The sequence below is a fragment of the Trichoderma asperellum genome, chromosome 7, assembly GCF_020647865.1.
Source record: "Trichoderma asperellum chromosome 7, complete sequence".
NCBI classification, from domain to species: domain Eukaryota; kingdom Fungi; phylum Ascomycota; class Sordariomycetes; order Hypocreales; family Hypocreaceae; genus Trichoderma; species Trichoderma asperellum.
Genome location: NC_089421.1, coordinates 1,017,163 through 1,042,658, shown reverse-complemented (window position 1 = coordinate 1,042,658; position 25,496 = coordinate 1,017,163). Strand labels below are relative to the sequence as shown.

The window sequence follows — 25,496 nt, the reverse complement described above, 5'->3', positions numbered from 1 at the left end:
TACGCAGCGTTTATTCCTATTAGATGAGTAATACCTCAGATCCCATTATCTGAAAGCAATCATATAGTCCCCATGAGTCTCCGTCCAACTCATCTCGAAGCTCCCAGACTTGTTCTATCAATCGGAAAGCCCGTTTCGCAGGACCTAGAGCTTGAAACGACCCCAGAGCAGAAAAGAGGCGCCTAAATGTATGCTCCTGTTCTGGCATAGCTAAGAATCCTGAAATGCAGAGGGGAAACATGAGGCTGCGTATTGAAAGCTCTGATGAGAAACTATCCGCAATACTCAAAATCGAGTTCACATTCTCGCGGATGTAAAGGCTACTTGGCTGCCAACCATCTAAAATAACCGACAGATACATTATCGCCGCGTGCAGCCAAACTTTTGTTATGAGAACATCCTTCTGCAGTGGAAGTTTCTCGCTTTGATTACAGGATTCCATAGAATCCTGCTGCGTGGGATGACATTCTGGCCGGATATTTGCTTCAATTCCTTCCATACGTACTTGAAGTTTTGTCTTGAGATCAGAACCTTTTCTCATGAGCTCTGCCAAAAAATACTCCTCTTTGCTCTGAGAAGAGCGTTTTGCAGCTTCCATTTCCGAAATCTCACTAAGAGCAGTAAGGACCCAACCATGGCATCCGATAACTGTCTCCAGCCCGGGTAATGGCTGGGCACTACCGTCCGGAGCTATGAGAGCTTTACGATTGCTTATTAAGCTCTGATGATGATGTCGTAGCCGTGAGGGACGCCCTAGTTGGATACTCGCTATAATGTCTGAATATAAAAGAAATGAACCATAGAATTGAAAAGCAGCTTGGTCGTTATTCCAGGCGCGGAATCCTAATTGTATACCATCAAATATCGATGGCCTATCCATCGCTTGTATAATTGTTTCTAGAGAGTATTTACCGTCAGTCGCTCCGTGAGATTGAAGTATCTCTTTCAGCAATGTCAAAGCGGCTGACAAATGCATCTTCCAATCTGCTCCCTGAGGCATGGCTGTTGCGAAGATCAAGTACTGAACAACGCTTTCTAGAACATGTAGCTTAGAGGATACATCTGAACAGCCGCCTTGTAAGTGATATTGATCCGTGTCATGCTTAATAGCCTTTATGGACATCTCCATATGCTTGGCAAGCGTATCCCAAACATGCTGCTCGCATGGGGTGCGGAGAGTATGGGCCGCATCTTTAGCCAGAAAAAGGGTGAAATAATATGCGCTGGTGCTAAGAGCACTGTGGTATACCGCCTTATTGGTTTTGAATAGCGCCGATATCCAGCTCCGTCCACCGGACAGTATGGCGGGCTCGTATTGAGGGAATAGAAGTGGGAAGACTGTATCAAGGTACAAGGTGATGAGGAAATTTTCTGTTTCCTCTATAGTTGATCCATTCGCAGCAGTAGCCGATGAGCCACGGCCTGTCAGAGATGGGCCTGAAGAGCTGGCAGAAGATATTTCCGGCACCGCAGTTGGCGATCGTTCAACTTGTTGGCTGGTATGAAGCGAGAAAACCCGAATCGCAGCTTCACTGCCTCCTCTTCGAGCTGTAACTCCTTGCTTCACTTGAGCCTTGATTGCTTGTGTTTTTTCCAATTGCTTCTCGCCGCCGTCCATCCATTCTGGGCGCTCTTTGTTATAGCAGCAGCCGATATCTAGGTTGGCGCAACTCTTGCATACTGGCCGATTCCGGTCGCATCTTTTTCTTCGCAGTCGACAGGTCCAACAAGCCAAGGACGTCATTGTGAATCGGAAAGATCCGAATAGTACAATCCGCTACCTTTTGGTAAGTTGGCGAGTGAAAAGACTGTTGCTGGAACGAAGACACAGTTGTGATTAGCAAACGACTTGAGTTCAACTCTTATTCTCTGGCGCTGAAATTGGAGAACGCGCGCCTTCCAAATGGAGCCAAGCGTATATTTAGAACCAGCAGAGCAAGACTCTTCTGCTGTTACTCAGCAGGACAACACATGCAATTAGATATCCAGCTCGCAGCCTCAGGATTTAATCATCCTTTCTTTTCTCTTTCTCTCCTTCGTTTTCTTCTATGTCTTTGTTCTTGGTTGTTGTAGATGGTTGGCCAACCGGTTCAGGATCATGTTGTATTGACTTTGTAGGGAGACGGATGATCATCCTATCTACGCACTCAAAAACAGCTCTGTCTGGCAAAGTAAGCTTAAAATTGACAACACTTGCGACCATTGGTGCTCAACCATGATCAAACTTGAGGCGCGGTGGGAATTCTCCAAATTGACGGTATTCTGGAAATAACACGCATACAGCCACTCCCATGCACGACCCATATCATTACGGCATAGAGAAATACGTCAGCTGAAATCAAATTTATTAGTTTATGGAGAAATGATATATGATAATGACGCAAGCTCTCGACTTTGCAAAAATCGCATGGCTGTTTCAAGGCTATTAAATATATCATGGCTGAAGAGTGGTGCTGGAATTTTAACTTACATTCTCTAGCTGCTTTGAAGTGTTACTGTTGCCTCTTTAGGAAACTTATGGCGATACCTCTCGGCTGCTTCTTCGCAATTGTTATTTATATACTCATGACATGTTATCATCCTGCGCCGCGCCAACTCATCGCTTCAAAGCGGATCATTGCCGCTTTAAGTTTCATCTCTCAAGACGTGAACTGGGCTCCTTATCAAAGCTCGAATGGCTTTTCCACTTCCGCAAACGGTCGAGTATTTGATAGCTCAAATTGGAGTTATCCGCTGGGCTGATTTATGTGGGTTCGCGTACATATTTAGCAACCTGATCCCTGCATTTTAGCGCGGCAGTGTTCGGTAGTGATTCACTCAAAGGATTTGCGATTCATCTCGCGTTAGCTAGCGGGAATGGGTTTAGTGGTGCTTATATCCGTAGTCAAAGCAGTCGTTTCACTTTCAAAAAACTGACGAATCGTCGCAACAAGTTTACGCACTCGATTCATCATCAGAAGGCCAAGACATATCCTGGAAACTTATTTTCTGTCAAGTGAGTTAGTGTATACAGGAATAGGTAAAGCCATTGGCTGAAGTGGCAGTCAGAAGACGAAGATGAAGAAGATTTAAAGAGGGCGACTGGCCCTGGAATGGAGACGCTTTTCTTCAAGCTCTACCACTTCTATATACAGATACCTATATAAGCGACATCAATACACAGCGTTTCTTCGAGTATACCCACAATCTATTTAATATCTCGCCTTTTATCTCTTCAATTTCTCCAAAATGGCCTTCTCAGGTGTCAGCTATAAAGATGATATGAAGAGACTCTCTTCGGACCGCTACCGAGGAACCACCATTACAGAGTTCGAGGAGTCCTCATCTACGAGAAGCTCCTCCGACTCTGATCCACCAAAATATGAGGAAATATTAATCCAAAGGCAAAGAGATCTATTAATCAGCGGCTCGAATACTTCGTTCAACTTTTCGAAGCCAATTGCAATTCCCGCTACAAATGCAGATCTAGGGTCTGCATTCCTTCGAGCATACCCACCTGTGTTGGAAGATTTGAACATTTCTCGAAATGAGTTTCTAGAATTTCTAGATCACCTCAACCGCGCTATTGTTGCAAGCCCAGGGCTGCGAGTTCTTGGCTATGCGTCTGATGTTGTTGGATTTGTTCCCGAGCCGACTGCTCAAATTGTTTCGGCGGCAGCTGGCATTAGCGCAAATGTTGGAACTTTTGCCATGTCCAAGATTAGATCTGAGATGGTCATTCGACAAGCGAATAAAGACATCTTCTTTCCCAGAGGCTTGGAGGCAAAAATTACAAAGTTGAAATACGTTGCCAAACTTGCCAACATGCCTATACTGAATGAAAAGGGAAAGATAGATAAGCAATCGCCTATCTTGGAGCCTCTTCAGGCCCTCGCCGAGTCAAATGAGCTCAAAACCATTAGTGCTCAGCAGCGCCGTCTAAGAGCTCTTGAAACGTGGATATCTCCTCTGGTTATTGAAGAGCTTCCTCCAGTCGCCAACCCCTCCAATCTTTTGAGCAAAGTGGATGTTTTTGTCAGTGAGGCTGAGCGAAAGTCCGCCGAGAAATCTATGCTCAAGAAGAGGGTGAAAGTGAACGATAAACACGAGAAAGCAAGCCAAAAGGCCCTTTCGAAGTACGAAAACTCCATGGGGCGTTTTGAAGAGAAGGCGAGAAGCGTTGGTGAAAGGGACCGCCACGCAGATAGAGATTTTGAGCGTCTTGAGGATCGTCGCCTAAAAGCTACTCTCAAGTATGAGAAAGAAGTTGAAAAAGCGCAAAAGAGGTACAAGAAAAGGGACAAGGAAGAAAAGAGCATCAGGCGAATCAACTTTCTTGTGATTATTCCTAAAAGCAAAGAAGAGTAATTTTCCTTGAAGATGGCTGTTTCAGGGTTGAGTTACCATATATGATGGCAGTCTTGATTTCTATTTTTTTTCCCCTTTGTTTGTGTCATATTCTAGATCTAGCTAATACCAGTATCGATTCCGCTATTTGACGCTGAAATTAATATGCTGTGCCTTCTGATAAAACTTCTCCAATATTCAATCCCTTCTCACGAACAAGCTGGTTCATAACTCTCCCTATCCACGAACAAACATCTGGGCGTCGAGCTAAACACAAACGTGCCACGTATAGAGGAAACAGAAGCATAAACATTCCGAGACTGTCATATTTGCAGTGTGACATGAAGTCAACGATTCTGCAGATCTCTAAGGCGTGATCCTCTCTGCTCCCTTGACCTGGAAGAAGCAGCGGGTTCTGAAAAGGGCCAAAATACTCTTGTAATCCTGATGGATTCAAAAAAGGCATCGCATCAGGAGCTATAGGGTCCAATAGCGTATCTATAAGTAAATGAAGCGTATTGAAGAATACAATTTCAATAGCACGATCCATGTTACTGAAGTGAAGGACAGTCGGAAAAGGCGAGGATCCCCGATCACTGGAAGAGCTCGGAGAATAGCCTGAAGACGGTACCTCTTTGCATGCATTAGCGTGATCTTGCTCCCACCGCCATCGCAGTTGGTGTGCTTGCTGAATCGTGTTTTCGATTTTCCCGTAAAGTGCCTCTTTCATGCCTTCTAAGTCTTCTCCCAGGGTAGATCGCGACGTGATTACATCTACGTCTTCGATCAATCCCGGGATGTCACAAAATAGATCTTGTAGTGAAGATCCGAGCGACTTTCCTTTAATCAGCCAGGGTATGGTCTTCCAATCAGCTGTCTCGAGAAAGCAGTGCTTCCGCTGCAAAAGAAAATTTACAACCTGCACATGTACTTGAGTCAGCTTTATCAAATACGGCAAAGACTGGGGTTACCCACAATCAACCCTCGATACGTTTCTAGCATTAAATTTGTGTCGAGTTCCTGAAACGCGTATGGCCCTAGCATCTGTATCTATATATGCCAAATTAGCTCACTCTTAGGGAAGAGCACCGCCCCATCATATTAGCCACTTACAAGAGCAGTGATGCCGTGGCAATGCTCTAGCCACCCAACTGAGCTAACGCCGGATACAACCTCATACAAGCAGAGAAGAAAAGAGCTCCAGAGGTTAGAGTACATAGCAGCAGCTGATGTATGGCGGCTCAAGTCTTGTAAATCTTGGCGGAGGTGCTGCAGCGAACGGTTGTATAATAGCGTTGCATGTACCACCAGATCGTGGCGTTTGTGGGCCCGGGCAAAAAACGCTTCGGCAAGACATATCCCAGCCATGTAGGCGGTAGTACGCTCGCTTGGGTTAGAAAACACGGCAGACAAAGGCGAGCCATGAGCCCCGGGTGGAAGCCTCCATGCGAAATCGACGGGGAATTTTCTTATCAGATGAGATATAGTTATCTCGTCTCTTGAGATACCGGGTGAGAGCATCATAGAAAGCTTTGTGCCAGAAGTGGAGAATTTAAAAGTCATTTTTCTTGGCGGGTTTTGAATATTCTGCCCCCCCTTCGTATCGGGGTTCAATGGAGCTGGCGATAGCATTTGATTTATGAAAACCTGGGGGTTACCATATCCTAAACACTGCCGTGAAGCATTCAAGCATCTAAGACAGTAGGGAAGCTTTTCGTCTTTTAAGGGATTCAAAGCAATAGTTAGGCTCCTTATTTCAAGAGTAGTTCATAGATTATTGCATACCGCATTTCACTTTTCGCTGTCGGCACGTTAGACATCCTTTGCTACGACGTCCACGCGGCTTAACTGACAAGACTCGCGACTGGAGCTCGGCTTCAGATGCGGCGCAAAAAGAAGACATTATGGCGCGTACTCTTGGCTAAGCTTTTGTACAGTAAGTTACCAAACGTAAAACCAGCGTTTGAATTGAAGGCAGTTGTGAAGCTCTTGGTTTATTCAACCCCCCGTTGATGCAGAAGATGACATGGAACTAAAACATGTACCCACTTCCTATGTCGAAATAGGCTAGCTAATGCGAGCACAATTACGGAGTACAACTAGTAGTAATCAGCCTTGCTTCTCCGCGGCTAACACGGTCTAAGCCGAATACTTTCTTTTTATAACAAAAGTATAGTCGGGAGTGCCAGGTTTCTAGTACGTATCTTCAGATCGATTAGGCACAGGTTGGATAGCAACTTTGTTTTCCTAATGATTTTCTATCGAAGGTTTCCTTTATTACCGAGCGGCCCCTTGTCTTTAATTAGCAACTTCGTTTGGGCTTAGTGCTGCTATATAGTATAGTCAAAGCTGCTGTCTGACAGGTCGTTCAGTCCCGCTATCGAATCGACATTTGATATGGGGTCACAAAGCTAAAGCATAAACTATGTAGGGCTCAATATCTCTAGAGGAAAAACAATAAGGCGATGACGGCGCAAAAAAGCGTATCAGTGAAAGGAAAGATCTAGGAGCTGAGACCGACGATCGTCAGTCCAGAATGGCCGTTGAACAGCGGCTTAGCGCGAGAGACATTACTAAAAAGGGAAACCGAGGGTCACGGCTTGGAATCGGGGGAGTACCAGCCAATTATAGGCCGGGTCTGACACACTCCCTTCAATAGTGGAAATTCTGGAAATGGAATTTATCTCAAGTGGCATTGATAGCCCTCCCCCTGTTTTTTTTTCTTCTTTTCAGTTTTGTTGAATACTTCCAAGGCCTTCCAGATGGGGCCGTCACACTCCCGAGCTGTCATTGGATGCTGAAACATGCATCCAAGAATATGAAGCCTTTTATACATGTATTGTTAGACTAGCCGCAATGATGCTTTCTAAAAGTTGCTTTTCGCCTTTCACATGTTGCTATTTCATCGATGACTTCTGATTTCTCCAGGAGACAATGACCTCGATGAACATAATTGAGTTGCCATGGCACGCCGCTTTTCCCTCACCGAGGAAGCAAGAGCCCGGGGCCATGACACGTGGAGAAGTTCTCAAGATGATGAAAGACAGCGGCAGTGAAGCTGGAAAAGATTACTTGCTGGTCGATCTAAGAAGAACTGACCATCAAGTATGTGTCTCAGCTAGCGGTAAATCGGCCTGTTTTTGTACTGACGAGGACCGAATCTAGGGTGGCACTATCCGGGGCTCCATCAATCTTCCAGCGCAAAGTTTGTTTCCAGCCTTGCCAACAGTTTACAACATGGTAAAAGCTGCCGGAATTCGGAAGGTTATTTGGTATTGCTGTAGGTTTATCCTTGTTTCCATGGGATGGTGACCAGATTAATATTTTGAATGGATAGCATCGTCCCGTGGCCGTGGCACACGTGCTGCTTGCTGGTTTGATGATTACCTGGAGGAGAAAGGAGATAAGAATACTCAGAGCATTATTCTACTTGAGGGAGTTAAAGGGTGGGTGAAAGGGGGCGCCGAGTACATAGATTGGGTTGATGACTATGACCATGCCCACTGGGGAAGCCAGTAGGGTTGTTCGTATCACTGGTGGAGGAAAGGCATAGAAATGTCGATAATTCAACTACTATTTTGAAAGAACATGCTTAGGATTTCTATAAATGAGCTGAACTGACGGAAAGCATGAACACTATGCATTATTTGCCACTAATAAGTAGCTGTTTCTCGGGGTGGAGCATCGGGAGTAAGAGTGAGCGTAAATTTGTCGATGTGCCTTAGTCTGCCTGCCGATGAGCGGGGCAGCCATCATCATTAGTGCTCAATACTTTTCTTGACTCAAGCATATAAAAAATACAGGATCTGAACCCCTTGACGATGTCCGTCCCACCTTGAAGCCCAAGTAATGAACCGCGTTAATTTCCTGTTTAGTTCTGTCGCCCATCAGAGCCAAAGTTTGGCATTCTTGCGCCTTTCCACGTGGCCTTACTTTGGACTTGGAAGACCTTGTGTTTACCCAGCACCAAGAAGACGCTGTCTATCACGGCTTCATCTTATCATGAACGGACATGGAGATTTAAATAATGCTCACGCTGCTAGGGTGACTAGCTTACTAGAAGTCGACCCAAAGTATAGTTATAAGTCGTTGGCTATTGGTATCCACGAAGATGAAGCCCATATTAGGCAGCGGTACCGGCCATTCCTGTTGCCCGAAGCTACCTGTATAGAGGACGACTGGGTTGCGAACTTGGAGTTGGCTACGACGTTGAAAATGGTCGAGTCAGAGATTATGAATAAAAAGCAGGATCGCCTCCGGGTCCTTGTCTTATATGGAAGTTTGAGAAACAGGTTAGCGCAGCAGCGTCGCGCTTAAAGATCTAGCTGCTAACACATCGAGGTAGATCGTTTTCCCGCCTTCTGGCCTACGAGGCATCGCGAATTTTGTTTCGCCTTGGATGCGATGTGAGAGTATATGATCCAGCTGGCTTACCCCAAAAAGATGATGTGCAGCATGACCATCCAAAAGTTCAAGAGCTGCGTGAACTGAGTAAATGGAGTGACGGGCACCTCTGGGTCAGCCCCGAACAGCACGGAAACCTGGTGAGTTTAAGGATTGTGCAGGATCAGAATTACAGTATTAGGTTCTAATATTGTACCAGACGGGTTTATTCAAGCAACAGATAGACTGGATCCCTCTGTCGTCTGGCTCTGTACGGCCTACTCAGGGCAGGACCTTGGCCATTGCGCAAGTCAGTGGCGGCTCGCAGTCATTTAACGCCGTCAACTCTTTACGCATTCTGGGGCGCTGGATGCGCATGTTCACCATACCGAACCAGAGCTCTGTTCCAAAAGCCTACACCCAGTTTACTTCTGAGGAAGAGGGCAGCCGCATGATTGCCAGCTCAAACCGCGATCGTCTTGTGGATTGCATGGAAGAGTTGGTAAAATACACAATTGTGATGCGTCCCCATTTTGAGCTTTTTGGGGATCGATATAGTGAACGCGAGGAGAGAAGGCAAAAAGAGACTTTACAGAACTAGATTGCGCCCGAATTATACGACAAGCGTAGACATGAATTCAACAAGGCGTGCCCATAGAGATAATTTTTTGAATCTGTAAATACATGTATCTAGGCGGTCAATAATTAAGCATCACAATGTGTCTCAGATAACCTGTGCATTTCTTAAGGTGGTTCCTTTGGAACATGAGATGTGCTCTTCAGCGTTACTGTATGATAGCCATCAATCTTTGACCGCAAATATCTTGTATGAAGCTATGAAAAATTCTTAGTCCATGAAGATACCAGAAATGAGAGCACTTTACTTACCAGTCCATTCATTAAAGTCAATGTCTTGAATATTAATCAAGTCACTTTCTGTTGAACTGCAACCTGCTTCCGTATAGCAGTCTTTATCCTGCTCCGCAGGATAGGAGTTGTGGGTGGAAAGACTCTTGCAGCAGCCGTCACTCGTCTCGTTGTGATAGACATTCAAGTCATTCCCTGAATCCTGTATGATGATGCCTGCGTAGATTTTCCCAGTCAGCAAGAAATCTTTACAGCCAAAGCCTCATTTCACCAACCACTAAATCCAGCTTCTTTTAGGTACTTTTGGTACATCCCAACCTCGCTTGCCCCGGCAATGCAGCCGACATACAAAGCCATGCTCTTCTTGATATTGTCAGGTAGTGGGATCTTGGCGAGGATGTCCGAAATGGCAACCCGTCCGCCCGGCTTCAATAGACGGAACATCTCATTGAAGGCCAGCTGCTTCTCCTGTTCTGGGACAAGATTGACGACACAATTGGAAATGATACAATCCGCGATGCCGTCCTCTAGAGAGATTCGTGTGATTTGCGATTGTACAAACTCCACATTATTCTTGCCCCACGAGGCCTTCAGCCCCTCTGCTTTCTTAAGCATATCCTACATGAAGGAAGACATGTGTTAGATAACTCACTTGCTGCGAATTTTTGAACTAACCTCGTTCATATCCACGCCAATTACTCTGCCGCTAGACCCTACTTTTCGAGCGGCGAGGAAGGCATCAAACCCAGCACCGCTTCCAAGGTCGATTACAGTCTCTCCCTGTAGTATCCATGAGCGATATTAGTTGAATAGACTCTTGCTTCATTAATTACGCACCTCACGCAGGCTCGCGATGGCGAGAGGATTGCCGCAAGAGAGGCCTAAGTTGGCATCCTGAGGAATGTCTGACAATTCTTCTTTTGTGTAGCCAAATGATTTTGCCACAGAATCGGCATAGTGAGCTTCTACACCGGCCGCAGCAGCCGAGTACCGCTTGTGGACCTCGGCGTAAATGCCTTGAGCTTCCATGAGTGATAGGATGAAGTACTATTTATCGTGGCTTTGTGATGATATTGAAAGATGACCGCCATTGAAAGCCCCAACTCAGCAACTTCTACCCATTAATATATGTATTCCATAAAGCCTTTAGGAATGACTGACCCATGCCGGGCGGGGACGTTATGCAGGTCACTCATTCCCTGCCTGATCTGGAACTTTTTGGGGCACTCGAGGCTTAAGCGTCGTGGAGCTTGCCGTGACGCATGCCACTATTCTCGATGTGGTAAGAAATTTGTATGTCATCGCACCTCCACCCTTTTAGGTTGCGTCTCTTAGATTGAGACAAACAAACCTTCCTTTTCAAATTTACATCTTGTTTCATCACCCTCAAAAGAGAATTGCGTCAATCGGCTGACTTACTTAGTCGGTCAAAGGTCAAAGAAGTACTCACAATGCCTGCTTCCCCGCCTTCAGCTATGGTATCCAAGTGGTCATCCAAGTCCAAATCTCCAAAGCAAAAGGCCACTCAAATTCGAGACAACCAGCGAAGACATCGGGCTAAAGTCAAGGCTCATATCTCTACTCTAGAAAATGAATTGGCAGAGTCGCAGAGACGGTTGATTGCCGCCGAACATCGCATCACGGCACTTACGGCTGAAGTGAAACGTTTAGTGGAGGAGGCAAGAGGGGAACCCGCTCTGACAAGTATCTCATCCGTGGAGCGTTCTTTCAACTCTCCCACGCCTCATACCACCTTAGAATATGCGTATTGCCGCCCTTTGAACAACCAGAGACAGCGAGGCAATTCCTTACCGTCTAAACATAATGCCATGGTCAACCTACCGTTTGACAGACCAGTTATCCCAAACTCCAACAACGATCTTTCAGGGTTAAACGCTGGAAATGATATAGAAGTGGATGAGTCAACGCTCGCTCTAGCCTTTGTAGCTGAGTATGACTGTCAAACTCTCCCACTACCGCAGCCTGGCGAATCTACAACAAATTGTGTTGCTGCGTATAGAATCATTGGACAACAAAACTTCAAGGGCGTCGATATGGAAGCTATTCATCAGTGCCTCCAGTCAGGATACAGAAGAGCAACAAGACCTGGGGATGGATGCACCGTTGTAAATAGTCACCTTTTTGGTCTCATCAGCTACCTCAGCCCAGTCTAGCACGGCTAACAAAATATTTACTAAATGGCTTTTTATTATTTAACCACTGCTTACAAGACGCCAATTAAATTGCTTACCTGTCAATTATAATTGCCATTGAGTGTAAGTCTTATGTCAAATAGTTGGATTTCAACACATGGGTAATAAAGAAGCATGTGACAAAGCCTACACTGGGGCAACAACTTTCACCTGCAATGAGGTTCTTTGCGAGAGCTTTGGCTGCTGGAACATAATGATATGATAATTCCTATAATAGATAGCCTATGTATCATTTAACTATCTTATAAACGCTTTTTATTAGCTACACTTCTTTTAAGTATCTCATTATATATAACCTTTGGCATCGTGTAAGCATCTCTGGGACAAACGACATCAACGACACGGGCGTCCTTTACATATGCAAATGGAGGTTATGTAGCATTAATAAAGAGGTAAAAAATTACAAAATAATGTAAAAAAAACATACAACAGCCGGTGTTCGCCAGTGGTCACCCACCTGACTACTAATCTGCCGGTTAGTGGCTTGTCTATGGGGGAGCAGACGGGACCCCGAATTCTCCACTACCTATGGTCGTATGTGCTAGGGCCTCTAGTATAGCAACTTATAACCTACCTATTAGCGTAAAGTGATCACAACTCTTGGACATATAGACCATGATCAGCTCAACATTTTTTTTTCTTTTCGGTTTCGCTTCGTTTCGTTCTGGGTAGCTCTCCAAGTGCCTGTATGATTAGCCAGAGACTCTGCCGGGGCCTTGGTGGAGACTTCGCATCATCCAAGTGACTAAGACTTCATTTGATTGTCTCTTTGGCGAATATATTCCTCCCGAGCATCATTGACCTCCTGTCTCATCTCATCACACTTGCGAATATCTTCATACCACGCTTCTACTGCCCTGGCCACTTCCGTCTCGGGCTCTAGATTCGACTGGTACCAATCAGGCGCGATAGCGGGAAACTCCCATGGGCTTGTGGACGGACGAGCTAGATCGACTGGTTGGGCATGTCTCAGATGCTCTGCCAGGAGATAGACATCAAGTGGAGTGCTTCTGCGCTCAAACTTGACCGATGGCGTATGGGGCTGCTTTCCACCACCTCCAGCGCCATTACCAGCTGCCATATCGAGGTACCAAGCAGCTGACAACCACTGAGCAACTACAGCAAAAGGTCTTGAGAGATACAAGTCACTCGGCGGCTGGGGTTTCGACGGCAGTATCCGCTTGAGGCCCTTGAGTCTCGAGGGATCGAGGCCTTCGAAGGCCACTCTTTGATATTCTGGCCATGACGCCAACTCATCCGGGCTAATGGATTTGCCGGCCATGGACCGAATGTCATAGAATCCGCCGGCGTCACGAAGCGCTTTCCCATCCTGAAACTTTTCCAATCGTTCTCGTAAAATGGCTCTCTTCTGCTGCCGCTCTTCGGCCTGCATATCCTCTGTAGTCCAGTTGGCTTCGCGGACTTCCAGCAGTCGGCCCATCACCGCCCGTTGCCGTCTTGCTGTATCGTTTGCACCGCTCCATCTGAGCCTCTCTGTGCAGTCCATTTGGATACTGAGTGTCCATCTTTCGAATTCGTTTTCGGCAAACTGAGATTCAACGTACCCGGGCATGTTTTCAAGCTCATCCTGTGTGGCTGCCAGGCGCTTCAGGACGTGCAAGGTCCCGACCGAATCACCGTAGCTATTTAGGATCTTGCGACATGTTAGCAGAATCTTCTTTTTGACCAAGACTTGTTTCAAACTTAGAAGCGATACCCTAATAAGGCACTTGAGTAGGTGTCGAATCCGTCGCGTGTCGTGTCTCACTGAAGCCTTCTGTAACGCGGCGTGGAAGTGCGCGACTTTGTTCTCAAATTGTGCAGGTCTTTGCACTACTTCAATCATGTTGCAATCATCATCCAGTGCCTGGGATCTCTCTTCGCTGATCTGGCCAACGGCGCCTAGGCGATCAATTTTACCCTGCCCAGATATGAATTCAAAATCCATAGATAGATCCATTCAAAGAAAGTGACTTACCGGCAGTAACTCCTGGATTCGGACATCTAAACTGGCCTGAAGGTGGTTGAGCCTAAAGCGAAGGTCCTGATCCCAAGTCTGAAGAAACCTTTGGTGTAAATGATCAGGAAAGATGTCGCTCATTTGGAGGGCTCGCCAGATTGGCAAGTATTCTTCAAGATGCCAGGTGTCATCCATGACGCCTAGTTCAGTTGCAAACAAGTACCCAATGCATTTAAAAAAGCCTTCAAGGCCATGAAAAGACCCCCCTTGACCGTTATTAACCACGCTGACGGTGTCAAGAAGTTGCATCATGTAGCCGTTGAAAGTTCTCGCAACGTGTCGGCTCAAGTCGTACCAATACACCACGAGCCACTGCAGCATCAGTAACACCAACCAGTTGTCTGGCTGTGAGAGTCTCTGTAGTCTATTCGTGAGGTATATTCTCGCTTGGATTTTCCAAGCATAATTGCTAGAAAGCTTCAGCTCTGGGAGCACGCACCGCAGACCTCGCAGAGTGATGTCAGCGATGACCTCCTCTTCGTCGGCGAGCTGCCAGAGACTACGTTGATGGACTCTGAGGGCGGCGAATATCCAGGGGAGATCGAAACAGCGGTCAACCGTGGCGATGCCGGCGCACTTCTGAGTCAGAGAGTAGAGTGAGGTTATCATGGGAAACCATTCGACGTGCAACGCCTCGTTCATTGCCGGCGTGAAGAGTGGTTGATCGATGAATTCTTGACAAACATTGTGTGTATGAAGGACAAGGTTTGAGAAGGCAAGAGCCTGTTGTGCTGGCGTACAAACAAAACGACGAAGATAATGGCAGAAAAGGGGGTGGATGTCCACAGCCTCCAATGTCCCGCCTTGATGCTGACTTGCTTCACGACCGATTCCACATTCTTTGAGCACTCCCAAAATGTCCTCAAGTTGATCTACCTTGGACTTTCCCTTGGACTCCTCCAGCCCTCCTTCAGAAGCGCATTTGTTAGCAGCCAGCTGTTGCTTTAAATAGCCCCGGGAGCAATTCCGTTGAACCGCCGCGAATATTGAAACTAGTGGCCCCAAGGTTTTGCTTGCATATTCAAACTGACGTCGAACGCGGACCGTTGTCTGTAGTTCCCATGCGTCCTCCGTAGCTCCAATATGCAGCCTGCGAAAGAGTTCAGCACAGGAGCCCGCTGCCTTGTATGCTGGAGGCAACAAGGAGCGAATGGCTGCGGGATGAAACGAGATTGTTTGCAACACACGTTCTAGCCACCTGGATTCTCCGGTTGGTGCATTCTCGCTGCTGTCGTCCCAACCGATCATCTTGGCTGCCAACTGCGTTGCAGAATACGGATCAAGGGGCCCGAGCTCATAGCGATCTGGGGCGCGGTCAAGCCAGCTGAGTTGGAGTGACGATGTCGAAATTAGCACGAGGCAGGGGGGCGAGAGGTCCTTCAACGAGGACAGAAGCGTGTTGATTTCCTGTTCGATTACTTCCGCGTTGGTATCATGGCGCCTGATCCAGTCAATATTCTCCAGCAAGACAAGGCAGTTTTGACCTTCTAGAAGCCTGCAAAGAGAAGTGTCGTCTCTAACAACCTCGGGAAAGAGTGAAGAGTTAAGCTCACAGAGCTGGGAGGAAAGCTTGTCTCGCACGAACCCAGATTGTGACAAGTCTGACGGGCTACAGTCAAAGAAATCTAGGGCGATGGACTTTGAGATGAAGCTGGTCGCTTGCCACCACCACCTCAAGTGTCTCACAAGCGTCGCCTTTCCCACGCCAGGGGAACCAGAAAGACAGACTGTGTGGCTCTTGGACAGCAGCTTCTCTATGGCGTGGACGTCATAGTCCCTCCATTCAAGAGCTGGTGGCTGTGCTAACGCGTTGTTTACCTTCACGTGGTTTAAGGTGTCGGCAAATCTGAGTCGGACATCTGTAGGATCTGATTGATACAAGACAGGTAGTATGTGGTCTTCGATGGGCACTCTCCACCCGAACTTGACTTTTCTGATCTGCTTGGTCCGCAAAGCTGCCCGGCCAGATCTGATGGAGTAGAGCACGTCTCGGCCTTCAAGCAGCAAACTCTTGTAGAAGTGATTGAGAAATTCTATCACTGCCTCTGGCGTAATGGAGTATACCATGCCAATGACAGTGCCAACACCACTTTGCACCAAAGTCTTGGCCAAATTAGCATTGGTATGCCGATCTTGGCTCGGGTGAGCACTACGGCAGGCATTGAGGACCACAAACTTGATTCCCACGCGCTTCAGCTCCTCGGCAACTGTGCTACCGCGGATGGGAATACCGGCAAATATGAGGACACTGGCGTCATATCTCAGCACCAGCCGATTTGTCTTTCGTCTAGGGTTCCGGCTTTACCTACCTGTCACCGGTTCGGCTATCAACATTGCCGTGTAAATCGAAGTGCACGAGGTTGTACTTCTTTTGCGCGAGATATTGTTTAAATGACTCAAACGTATCCGGTCGCATGATGTCAATCCAGACGCGCGACCTCGGGATGCCGCTGACAAGGGAATAGAGGGGCATCGATATCAGCCGCGGCTGGATGTCAACGCTCTTTTTCTTCTTCCTGGATGTCACTAGTAAGATATTGAAAGAGTCGGCCGTCTCGATGCTCATAGCGGATTGTCTAGAAGCGGGAGATGAGACATGCCGCACCGCAAGAGACGGGCCATTGGCAAAGACTGGTTTTCGTTCTAATAGTTCCCAGTGCGGATACACATGATGTTCATCCTGCTGGGCTATATCTGTATCGCAATCCTGGATATCTAATGGAATCCACTGCTCTCCTTGCAAGCAAACTCCGCTTTCATTGAGCATCTGCTCAATCTTCAGGCCCTGCTTGAGTTGCTCACAGTGACTATTTAAGATTAACGAAGCATTCATGGACCGGCCGGACATAAATGGATCGTATATGTAGTCTTCTAACGACCATCTCACGTCTTCTTCGTCCTCGATAGAAAGTAGGCTGAGCGAACGAGGCGCCTGATTTATTGGGTTTGCAGATATCGCCGAATTGGAAAAAAGGAGTAACTCCCCTCGTAGCTCACCTGATGCCACACTGTGGGCCTGGAAGACGAGCCGATACTCTCCCTGGTTCATTTTGGCGTCTTGATCAGGAGAGAATGAAGAGTTGTAGTTATATCACACAATAGAGAAGAGACTCTGAAGATAACATCGGGTAGCGTTGGAGCTGAAGCTGTCTTGCAGTGATTGCTTCTATCGGTGGCTGAAGGCTATCGATTATCCTCTCTCTTCAATCTCGTGTATTCGTTTTATACCTAGGTAGGTAAAATTGAAAATTCCAGCTTTTTTTTTTTTTTTTTTTTTTTTTTTTTTTTTTTTTTTTTTTTTAGCACATACATAGCTCTTGGCCACGGATACTACGACAACCTCTTTATCAGTGAAAGTTTGTCACAGCCGCGACCGACAAAAGAAGCTGTTCACCAACCACACTAGCATCGCAACCATCACATGAGCTGAAAGAAAGAACTTATCCACAGTGTTAACCAATATTTTGAAAAGCACCGCTATTCTAGCCCCTGCAAATCGCTTCAAACATTCAATTCAGAAGCCCGTGTCTGCGCTCTTCTACCGATAGGATAATCACATCGCAATCTCTGTCTAAATCGAAGACTTGGTGATCCCTATAAGACTAGAGACACAGGGAAATCTTTGGCAGGAAGAGGTTGATCACTGCAGCTCTCAGGTGTATGCACGGCAATACTTTCCACACGCAACGCTAGAAATTCTTAGACTACATGCATGTATTAAGTTTAGGCTCCATTTGGTGGCCTCAGCTCGGCTGCAAGAGGGGAACCTTATTATAAGACTGGAATGGATGTGGATAATGTTTACATCATTGAATTCGGGCGGTACTGCATGAATGGTAACATCATCCAAAGGGGTAGATATGTCACCCTGGTGACGGTTAATAAACGAGACCACATCCTAACAAGCGTGTCGGCTAGATAGGATTGCAAGGAAAGACTCAAAGGGATCTCTAGGGCATACAGGATTTACACCACAAGCAACATGACCAAAAAGCCCTCGTTCCTGCTTCTTGGCATATCTGATCTCATCGATGCCTCTGCAATGCAACAGAGCGGCGGAAATACAGCCACGGTGCTGGATAGTTTCCTTGGGCGGCTCTGTACGAACCCAAACAATCCAACTCAGGACTGGACGCCACTTGACCCTAGCCCCTTTTATGAATTGCCGCCCTCGATAATAGAAGCGAAGAACGCGCAAGAGGTCGTTGATGCCTCGACGAACAACAAAGTTGGTTTCCAGCTGTCGGAGATCGTCAAGGTCGAGGGAAGCTGGGGTGGCGGTTTCAATTTCGACGTGTCGGCCCAAACCATACGGACATTCAAACTGCAGCGCGAATCGCATGTCCTCAAAGCCATGTGGAAGGATCTAAAGGTGCGAAATGAAATTCTCGAGACTCTCGAAGAGCAGTCCAAGCTGTACATGATTGTCGGCTTCAAGACGTGTATCAACGCGGACGCGAAGTGGCTCGCGTCGAAGAACTGGGCCGGCCGCCTCAGCCTCTCTGTCACGGAGATTCTCACGGCGGCGGGCGTGCCCATTCCTCCATGGCTCGAGGTCAAGATAGATGCGGGCTGTGACCGGGACAAGACGTTTGTGCAAATGGCGAGCCTGTTCGGGGAGAGGATAATCGCCGTCCGCTACCGCCAGGTCGCGAGGCGGAACCGTATCCTCCAGTTTATGAGAGGCAAAAATGTACCTGAAATCACTATAGCGAAGCGGGAGGCTACTTCGCTTGATGGACCGATGACTTATGCAGAGGAAGAAGACTCTTCTGACTATGGTGAGGTTTGATATGCTTCGTTCTGGGTGGCGATCAGCTAATCGACGGCAGAATCAGATTCCATAAATTGGGAAGAAGCTTCTAATGATGCTAATTTGTTAAGCACTGACCCTGATGCCAATGATATCCAGCTCGTTCCCTTGGAGACAGTGATTCAGCCTGGCCTCGGTCAAATGATTATCGAGATTTAGACAATGCTACATAGCGACGGGTTCGCTATTTCTGGGTTCTCCATGGTCAAGATGAACTCCATCAGTGGAACATCACAGAGAGAACTAACTAAAAGTATTTTGAGGAACTAAAATTTTATATATTGTAGACAAAGGAATGGGATCGCGCAACTTACTGTAACGTCTGCAACGGTCATACGTTTTCAGGAATTAATACTATTACTGCTGTTATTATTATTATATAATATCCTATCTGAGAACCTTGGCCTGCAATACATTTTTTTTAATTATATCGTTAAAGGGGGGAAACCATATGCCTGAATGGCCGGACGCTGGATAAAAACCTGATGGTCTCAACAACCAGAGTTTGGCAATGCCTGGCACTTCGTAAGATGGCTGATTCAACTTTTACGATTTTATTGAGTCTATTAACCTACGCTTGCTCTCTAGAGCGCCTTGCTTGTGATGAGTGATTAATATCGCTGACCGATTTGATGGCTATTCTATAAGCTGACTAAGATCAGCCAAGACAAATACCTAGAGCCCATAGAGAATATCCTTGTTGAATATTAAAATAGAGTTTATAATGCCATGGGTGCCATTAATAGGCGCCGAAGCATACATGCATACAGCTGTGCCACGAAAAGTTTAATTGTATGATATACTGTCAAAATATTTTCATTTGTTTGATGCTCCAATAGAGACAGGGCTTAGTGAAATAACTGTAGGTCCGCGCCAAGTTAGAGCGCCATCAAAGAACTAGGAGGGACATGCATGTACTCTTTGGCAGCTGCTCTACGCGCATCGTATTTCCCATGTCGCCAGTGACCACACGTATTCTGTCATACAAGTTTGCGAACATGCCATCATTATTCTTAAGACTCCAGATGTAATGATATGCTGCAATGATGATACGCTTGTTCATCCCTAAAACACCAGCTAGCACACAATACCCCAAGTTTACAATCGCGTGGATAAGGTAAATTGTGAATCTTGGGAAAGCCCTGAGGGTGACTCTCATGGTATCCATTATTAGATGCTCCGAACAGCGAATCAGCCCTACACCCCGCAATATTGTTTGATTCAATAAACTCGTGGGGGGGTGAACGCCACATGCACGCTATCTAGTGTCCTTGTGAGCCACATTCCAGGGTCTTGGTCTGCAACAAGTGTTCAGCTCCCCACCCAAGTGGTATTCACGGTGCAGTTTGAGAATTAGGTATCATTGGCCTGTGATAGAGGAAACATTGCTGATCTTCGCTGACAATATCAACTCACCGAGTTCAACATCGAAGGCCAACCTAGCCAAACTTGATGTAACATTAAACATCTCAATAAGGACTGCTCGCCTCTCGACAAGATGGACACTTCAACCGACGACCCTTTGGCCAACCTCTCTGCCGCTGACCGCTTAGCACTACTGCGCGCCGTCATGGCAGAAGACTCTGATTTTGAGGAAGATGAACCTGCGGAAACAACTGACAACGGGACGGGATCTGAGATTCCTTCCCACCAAGCCGCTGTGGCCATGATGGACATGGCAAGACAGTTCACACAAAACGAACCCATCGTTGACGCCGCCGTGTGTGGAGACATATCCCGCCTGGGGCGACTTGTTCAGCAGCCTGGGGTCAACGTCAACGTCAGAGACGGGCTTGGAGAAACAGCACTCTTCGCTGCCGTTTGCCATGACCACCTCGGGGCCGCAGCCCTTCTACTCGAGGCAGGGGCAGATCCCAATATCGAGTGCTCCGTCTCGTGGGCGGCACTTCACGCCGTGAGCCGCAGCGGTAACGCGACAATGGCCGGCCTCTTGCTCGAGTGGAAGGCCAACAGTGAGGTCCGGGACAACAAGGGCTGGGTTCCGCTTCATGTGTCTAGCCTCTACGGAACCAATGGCGTCGCAACCATACTGCTTGACGGAAAGGCGGACTCAAACGCACGAGCAAATGATGGACGGACTCCTCTGCATACTGCAGTGGACTACGGACATGAAGAAGTGATCCGGAATCTGGTTCGGCACGGCGCCGAGCTGGACGCTAAAGACGAGGACGGCCAAACGCCACTTCACATCGCAGCAATGAAGAGGCCGTTTCCTCCCCCCGTATCCCTGCTCTTGGATCTTGGAGCGAATCCCCAGTTAGCAGACGGGAATGGGAACACAGCCCTTCATTTCGCCATCATGGCCGGCCACGATCCCGCCCTAGCTGTTGTCCCTCTGCTCCGAAAAGGGGCCGACCCGAACATGGCCGCTGCTGACGGCTGGACACCACTTCTGTTTGCGATTCAGCAGATGAAGAAGCCAGATGAGTGGCGCGGGGCTGTCCTTGAGGCCCTCGTTGAAGAAAGCCTCACAGATCTAAACCGAGTCTCACCACTCTCCTACGGCAACACCACGCCCCTGGCGCTAGCCATCGAGACCCGATGCAAACGGGCAGTGGAGCTTCTCTTAGCCCATAACGCGGATTTCAAGATTGCGGCAGAGCGAGGCGGACGACTTGTCCACCCGATTGTCCAAGCAGCCGCCTGCCACGGCCCAGAAGAGCCCGAGATCCTCCAGCTCCTCCTCGACGCTGGCGCAGATGCCAAGGAGAAGATGGAGGGCGACATCACGCTGGCGCATATCACCGCCCTCAACGGATCCCCAAACTCTCTACGCCTCCTGCTGCAGCGCGGAGCGGATACCAACGCCGCCGACATGCTCGGCAGGACGCCGCTCCACCTCGCCGCACGCAACAGCCACCCGGAGTGTGTCTCGGCTCTGATCGCACACGGCGCGGACATCGACGCCATGACCGGCGACTAGAGGCCGCCGCGGGGAGAAGGGCAGACGAGTGGCATCGGGGCTGTTGGTGGGATATAGGGGCCGACATGACCGTCAATGCCCGGGCGATGGGACTGCGGTCGCCGCTGGATATCATGCGGGAGAATAGCAGGAGAACCGTTGGGGCGGCAGAGGATCCGTAGCTGCAGAGGGGAGGGGCTGCCGGAGAGAGATCCGAGAGCTAGCGCTGGATCGGCAGAAGTGGCGGTTTGTGGAGGCACCAAGACAGTTCTCGCAGAGTGTGGATCAAGACACTCACTGGAAGGATCTTGGGATCCAATCCTGATTCCTCTTTTCCTCTGAGGGGATTTTATGTAATAAATCGATTCTGATTCAGACAGAGGTATCGTTATATCAGAGGCCACACAGGAGTCAATCTAACTACATGTAGTCTTGAAAGAAGAGGTGTGTGTGCACAAGGGAACTTGAAGGGATGGTCAAATTAAGCTACTGGAGGAGGCTGAAGACTGGAATCTTGGTGATGAGCGGGGCAGCTGAAGATGACCTAAGGCGTGTAATTTCACCCCTAGATTCCTGCAGGCACCCCCAATATCTAGCCTGGGGAGAGAGGCTTTTGCTCCTCAAGTCATCCTACATCTCTTACCTTAAACTTTCGTCGGTGGCTCTTGACCCAGTTCTATTCAATTTATCATCACCTAATAATGGGAACTCGTGCGAACCTTTCCGGCAAGTAGAGCCTGGGATAACTAGGGACTCGCCCACAATTAAATAGAAAAAAAAAACAATCCTCCTTTAACATATCAGAAATGAACAATTATCTCTGACGACCACAAAAGACACTAATTACGATCCTCGCTACGTATCTAGATCGGCCTAGACTCAAATCCCGTTACAAAGGCTCTCATCACTGATATCCGGCCTCAGACTTCTCTTCCAAGTGCGAATCCCACGATTCAGACCGACGAGATCCTTGCACAAGAGGACCTAGATCATTTAGCCACTTTCCTACCATCTCTCGTTGTCAAGAGTTATGAGACTTCCAGTAGCACCACACAACCCCTCAAACTCTCTGAACCCATCTCGAGTTTCCCAGAGATCCAAACAAGTCTCATCCTGCGCTCAACCTCAATAGACAAATGGCGGACCCCCGGTCGATATCTGCTGTAGAAGTATCCGGCCTGACTCTAGAAGAGGTAAAAAAAGTCATCGAGGGGGTGTTCACTGCTGGGCTAGAATCGCCAGCCCCGGAACCTAGACACACCACCCTCAACCACACTGCCCTTTTTGCGGCAGCAGAGGGCGGCGAGCTGGAAACTGTCAAGGTCCTTATCCGTTATGGCGCAAATATGGATGCTCTTTGCGGCAGTGCACCGCATTTTGATACGCCGATGACGGTCGCGAAGAAACGACACAAGTCGGATGTCCTTGCGTTCTTGCTTGAGGCGAGAACGGCCAAAGTTTACAAAGCCCTTGGGCGGCGTGAGGCAATGAGGCTTGAAGCAAAAATCACAGATCTGGAGATAGCTATCGGAGAAAGTCCTATGCTACTTGACGGCCTAGCTCAGAGTGACCCCACAGCTTGTGTTCCTGGAGCTGAGCCAGGGTCCTTCCTACGCCAACTCGTCGAATTCTTCGAAGAATCTATAATTGCGGAACTGGAGTTTAGAGAGCCATCTACTTTAAAGGATGTATATAGGCACAGGAATTTGATTCCTTGTATAACGGATTAAAGAATCCAAAATACAAATCATGCAGAGGCTCGCGGCTCCCTTTGCGGACCAAATTCCCCGCCCTTATCCTAATAGCCTTCGAACACGGGCTTTCTGGCGGCTCTGCAAGCTCATGGCCTGGCTTCCTTCACCTCGATGCTGGCCCATATCATGAGCATGAATCACAAGGACCCGACTGTGAGTCGGACTGCATAGGAATAGCGACGACGGCTGATGTTTGTTCTCTGGATGCTCAACGCGCTTAACTGCGGCGGACAAGCCGATTTGTCTTACTGACCAACCGACAACATCCATCTGAGGCTACCTTACGTCAAGAGGTCATTTTGATGCAAACTGCCTACCAGTGTGTGTATGTTCTAGGAGTCTCTCAAGCATGGAGAAAACCAAGACTAACAAATTTATGCATAAGTACCTGATCCGCACCCTCCACACACGGCGCATGACCCACGAGTGAGTGTGCTGCAGGCACTGTCCTGTTCATGCTTATACTCCTAACAAGCTAATGCTCCACTGTAAGAAGCCGCTCACGCAAGTGTACGTCCTTGCTATTTCGGGATTTAGCCGCAGACTTTTTGTTGGAGCTGATCAACTTCTCTCGCTCCATGCCCGAAAGCTACTCACCAAATGGGAGAATTCTCTGCCAAAAACTTTCTACGCCGTCCCGCACGAGCTTCAGCATGCTCCCTACATAGGCGACCTATCCGGTCAGTAAACAAGATGAGTCAGAGTTGGCGGTTTGGCGGAGGGAGGGTCTCCAACGCGCTGTGTATGCGTCACCCCTCTTCATCACAATACTGGAAATGGACGATGTGGCCATCACCGACCCAATCCTAACTAGTTGTTCGCTCCTTTGTAAGTATCTTGAAGCAGTCATCTGGCTTCCACACTACGATAAAGTTGGTATATAGGAGCATGTGCCTTTTGCGTGCTCTTGAAGATCATTCGGAGAGCCCGTCTCTAGAAAACGTACGTTATTCTATCCTTTTCCTTCCACGCCATCGTCAGTCTCGGGACACACAGGTGATACTTTCAAAGAAGAAAGGAAGAAAGTTATAGTGATATCTCAAATATTCTTATGTGATAGCGAGGGTAGATATTTAAATCCCTTCGCTACGTGTGTGTGGGCACTGTTTTCATGGTTCATTCATCTTCAATTTCCGTACGGAGTAACAGTTAACAGTGTATATTACACATTTGGACGCTTGCTAGAATTAGGATGTAGAGGTACAAGAGAAAAACAACCCAATGTTTGACCCATATGGCGATGCTAGACACTGATCAAATGTCCTATGTTCAGATGGAAATAGATGACTTTTCGAGTTTTGCAGCACGCCCAATGTTAGGCAACACATATATCCCCCCTATGTTCTATACTCATAACCAGGGACAATCTATGTTGGAATCGTCTCGGTTAGCCTTTACCCATTTCATAGCCAGCCTTTGGAAGAAAGAGAAAAGAGATTCCTTAGGGACGTATCCGCCATATTTGGATTGCCACCAAGAAGCAAAGGTGCCTATTACGAGCAAAATAGGTTATAATCACGCTCACTTAAATAATTCATGGAACTCACCAGTGACTGGGCCCAATTCACCGAATCCTAGAAGTTCTAGGACCATTGGCATCAATCTCACAAGCACGCCGAACGCAACAACGGAAAGCAGCACAGACGCTGCGATCTCGATGGGGTGCTCTTTTACGTATTCAAACAAATCTGAGAATGTAATCTCCGCAGCCATACAAGCCTGTTCATATGCTTCAGCCATAGCTGGACCCATTTTCTCACGCCCGTCTCTTAGCACGTCCTCCAACTTCTTCAGGATGTTTTGTGCCAACGATTCGGACCATCCGTTGACCGATACGGCGTCATCGAGTTGCTCTGAAAGGAGAGCTCCTGGCTTGTCTGCACCAAGAAGGATTTCGATGACGGTCTCAGCGGTTTCTTCGATGGTGTAGTGGATAGGAGGATGAAGTGCTGGCTTCTCCGTGATGACGCTGTAAGTGCGATGAAATGAGTCGGACGGCGCGCGGTCACCATCGAAAAGGCAGCAGAGGAAATCCATCTTCTTTTGATTTGTTGATAAAAAAATGTGTAATAATGCAGGAATGGGGTTTTGTGAGAGAAAAGATCAGATTGAAGACTGAATGCAACCTTGGGTGAATTATAGCTGAGAGCATCTACTAGAAGCTGGAATTAGGCAGCCTATAGTTCCTAGCTGAGGC

General features: G+C 47.7%; 12 protein-coding genes across 12 annotated transcripts; 7 read left to right on the top strand and 5 right to left on the bottom strand.

Annotated features, from left to right (window-relative positions):
- Positions 1-19: 19 nt before the first annotated feature.
- On the bottom strand, positions 20-1,618 carry TrAFT101_011118 (uncharacterized protein; the record flags this gene model as incomplete). The annotated part of the gene is made up of 1 exon (XM_066129154.1): positions 20-1,618. The coding sequence occupies one exon, from the start codon at positions 1,616-1,618 to the stop codon at positions 20-22; it is 1,599 nt and encodes a 532-aa protein (XP_065985284.1).
- A 1,610-nt stretch (positions 1,619-3,228) lies between these two features.
- Positions 3,229-4,347, top strand: TrAFT101_011117 (uncharacterized protein; the record flags this gene model as incomplete). The annotated part of the gene is made up of 1 exon (XM_066129153.1): positions 3,229-4,347. The coding sequence occupies one exon, from the start codon at positions 3,229-3,231 to the stop codon at positions 4,345-4,347; it is 1,119 nt and encodes a 372-aa protein (XP_065985283.1).
- Positions 4,348-4,360: 13 nt separating this feature from the next.
- Positions 4,361-6,231, bottom strand: TrAFT101_011116 (uncharacterized protein). Its single transcript, XM_066129152.1, has 4 exons — positions 6,112-6,231; positions 5,440-6,044; positions 5,302-5,376; positions 4,361-5,245 (listed from the first exon to the last, which is right to left on the bottom strand). The coding sequence occupies exons 1-4, from the start codon at positions 6,227-6,229 to the stop codon at positions 4,487-4,489; spliced, it is 1,557 nt and encodes a 518-aa protein (XP_065985282.1). The 5' UTR covers positions 6,230-6,231; the 3' UTR covers positions 4,361-4,486.
- Positions 6,232-7,078: 847 nt separating this feature from the next.
- Positions 7,079-7,968, top strand: TrAFT101_011115 (uncharacterized protein). The gene is made up of 3 exons (XM_024908785.2): positions 7,079-7,431; positions 7,492-7,606; positions 7,664-7,968. Exons 1-3 carry the CDS (start codon positions 7,261-7,263, stop codon positions 7,843-7,845), a joined length of 468 nt encoding a protein of 155 aa, XP_024757067.1. The 5' UTR covers positions 7,079-7,260; the 3' UTR covers positions 7,846-7,968.
- Positions 7,969-8,114: 146 nt separating this feature from the next.
- Positions 8,115-9,419, top strand: TrAFT101_011114 (uncharacterized protein). The gene is made up of 4 exons (XM_024911068.2): positions 8,115-8,149; positions 8,202-8,618; positions 8,672-8,870; positions 8,930-9,419. Exons 2-4 carry the CDS (start codon positions 8,329-8,331, stop codon positions 9,308-9,310), a joined length of 870 nt encoding a protein of 289 aa, XP_024757066.1. The 5' UTR covers positions 8,115-8,149; positions 8,202-8,328; the 3' UTR covers positions 9,311-9,419.
- Positions 9,420-9,511: 92 nt separating this feature from the next.
- On the bottom strand, positions 9,512-10,605 carry TrAFT101_011113 (uncharacterized protein; the record flags this gene model as incomplete). The annotated part of the gene is made up of 5 exons (XM_024906230.2): positions 9,512-9,543; positions 9,598-9,792; positions 9,852-10,194; positions 10,252-10,356; positions 10,414-10,605. 5 exons carry the CDS (start codon positions 10,603-10,605, stop codon positions 9,512-9,514), a joined length of 867 nt encoding a protein of 288 aa, XP_024757065.2.
- Positions 10,606-10,964: 359 nt separating this feature from the next.
- TrAFT101_011112 (uncharacterized protein) lies at positions 10,965-11,827 on the top strand. The gene has a single exon (XM_024908784.2). The coding sequence runs from the start codon at positions 11,028-11,030 to the stop codon at positions 11,748-11,750; it is 723 nt and encodes a 240-aa protein (XP_024757064.1). The 5' UTR covers positions 10,965-11,027; the 3' UTR covers positions 11,751-11,827.
- A 707-nt stretch (positions 11,828-12,534) lies between these two features.
- On the bottom strand, positions 12,535-17,218 carry TrAFT101_011111 (uncharacterized protein; the record flags this gene model as incomplete). Its single annotated transcript, XM_024906229.2, has 4 exons — positions 12,535-13,710; positions 13,768-16,057; positions 16,119-16,616; positions 17,208-17,218. The coding sequence occupies 4 exons, from the start codon at positions 17,216-17,218 to the stop codon at positions 12,535-12,537; spliced, it is 3,975 nt and encodes a 1,324-aa protein (XP_024757062.2).
- A 482-nt stretch (positions 17,219-17,700) lies between these two features.
- TrAFT101_011110 (uncharacterized protein) lies at positions 17,701-19,104 on the top strand. The gene is made up of 2 exons (XM_024904400.2): positions 17,701-18,590; positions 18,642-19,104. Exons 1-2 carry the CDS (start codon positions 17,792-17,794, stop codon positions 18,779-18,781), a joined length of 939 nt encoding a protein of 312 aa, XP_024757061.1. The 5' UTR covers positions 17,701-17,791; the 3' UTR covers positions 18,782-19,104.
- An 872-nt stretch (positions 19,105-19,976) lies between these two features.
- Positions 19,977-21,944, top strand: TrAFT101_011109 (uncharacterized protein). The gene has a single exon (XM_066129151.1). The coding sequence runs from the start codon at positions 20,121-20,123 to the stop codon at positions 21,564-21,566; it is 1,446 nt and encodes a 481-aa protein (XP_065985281.1). The 5' UTR covers positions 19,977-20,120; the 3' UTR covers positions 21,567-21,944.
- Positions 21,945-22,389: 445 nt separating this feature from the next.
- On the top strand, positions 22,390-23,299 carry TrAFT101_011108 (uncharacterized protein). Its single transcript, XM_024905509.2, has one exon. It carries the CDS (start codon positions 22,682-22,684, stop codon positions 23,273-23,275), a length of 594 nt encoding a protein of 197 aa, XP_024757059.2. The 5' UTR covers positions 22,390-22,681; the 3' UTR covers positions 23,276-23,299.
- Positions 23,300-24,471: 1,172 nt separating this feature from the next.
- TrAFT101_011107 (uncharacterized protein) lies at positions 24,472-25,410 on the bottom strand. Its single transcript, XM_024902100.2, has 2 exons — positions 24,847-25,410; positions 24,472-24,789 (listed from the first exon to the last, which is right to left on the bottom strand). Exons 1-2 carry the CDS (start codon positions 25,334-25,336, stop codon positions 24,650-24,652), a joined length of 630 nt encoding a protein of 209 aa, XP_024757058.2. The 5' UTR covers positions 25,337-25,410; the 3' UTR covers positions 24,472-24,649.
- Between the last annotated feature and the right edge of the window lie 86 nt (positions 25,411-25,496).

Excerpts from the sequence above, each read along its gene's own strand:
- TrAFT101_011109 (XM_066129151.1), top strand. The coding sequence starts at position 20,121 with ATGGACACTTCAACCGACGACCCTTTGGCCAACCTCTCTGCCGCTGAC.
- TrAFT101_011110 (XM_024904400.2), top strand. The coding sequence starts at position 17,792 with ATGACCAAAAAGCCCTCGTTCCTGCTTCTTGGCATATCTGATCTCATC. Across the intron at positions 18,591-18,641 it reads AGAAGACTCTTCTGACTATG|AATCAGATTCCATAAATTGG; the intron begins GTGAGGTTTGAT and ends AATCGACGGCAG.
- TrAFT101_011116 (XM_066129152.1), bottom strand. The coding sequence starts at position 6,229 with ATGTCTTCTTTTTGCGCCGCATCTGAAGCCGAGCTCCAGTCGCGAGTC. Across the intron at positions 5,377-5,439 it reads GCCACGGCATCACTGCTCTT|ATACAGATGCTAGGGCCATA; the intron begins GTAAGTGGCTAA and ends TGGCATATATAG. Across the intron at positions 5,246-5,301 it reads AAACGTATCGAGGGTTGATT|GTTGTAAATTTTCTTTTGCA; the intron begins GTGGGTAACCCC and ends GTACATGTGCAG.
- TrAFT101_011112 (XM_024908784.2), top strand. The coding sequence starts at position 11,028 with ATGCCTGCTTCCCCGCCTTCAGCTATGGTATCCAAGTGGTCATCCAAG.
- TrAFT101_011107 (XM_024902100.2), bottom strand. The coding sequence starts at position 25,336 with ATGGATTTCCTCTGCTGCCTTTTCGATGGTGACCGCGCGCCGTCCGAC. Across the intron at positions 24,790-24,846 it reads TGAATTGGGCCCAGTCACTG|GCACCTTTGCTTCTTGGTGG; the intron begins GTGAGTTCCATG and ends TGCTCGTAATAG.
- TrAFT101_011114 (XM_024911068.2), top strand. The coding sequence starts at position 8,329 with ATGAACGGACATGGAGATTTAAATAATGCTCACGCTGCTAGGGTGACT. Across the intron at positions 8,619-8,671 it reads TATGGAAGTTTGAGAAACAG|ATCGTTTTCCCGCCTTCTGG; the intron begins GTTAGCGCAGCA and ends ACATCGAGGTAG. Across the intron at positions 8,871-8,929 it reads CCGAACAGCACGGAAACCTG|ACGGGTTTATTCAAGCAACA; the intron begins GTGAGTTTAAGG and ends ATATTGTACCAG.
- TrAFT101_011115 (XM_024908785.2), top strand. The coding sequence starts at position 7,261 with ATGACCTCGATGAACATAATTGAGTTGCCATGGCACGCCGCTTTTCCC. Across the intron at positions 7,432-7,491 it reads TAAGAAGAACTGACCATCAA|GGTGGCACTATCCGGGGCTC; the intron begins GTATGTGTCTCA and ends GACCGAATCTAG. Across the intron at positions 7,607-7,663 it reads GAAGGTTATTTGGTATTGCT|CATCGTCCCGTGGCCGTGGC; the intron begins GTAGGTTTATCC and ends TTGAATGGATAG.
- TrAFT101_011108 (XM_024905509.2), top strand. The coding sequence starts at position 22,682 with ATGGCGGACCCCCGGTCGATATCTGCTGTAGAAGTATCCGGCCTGACT.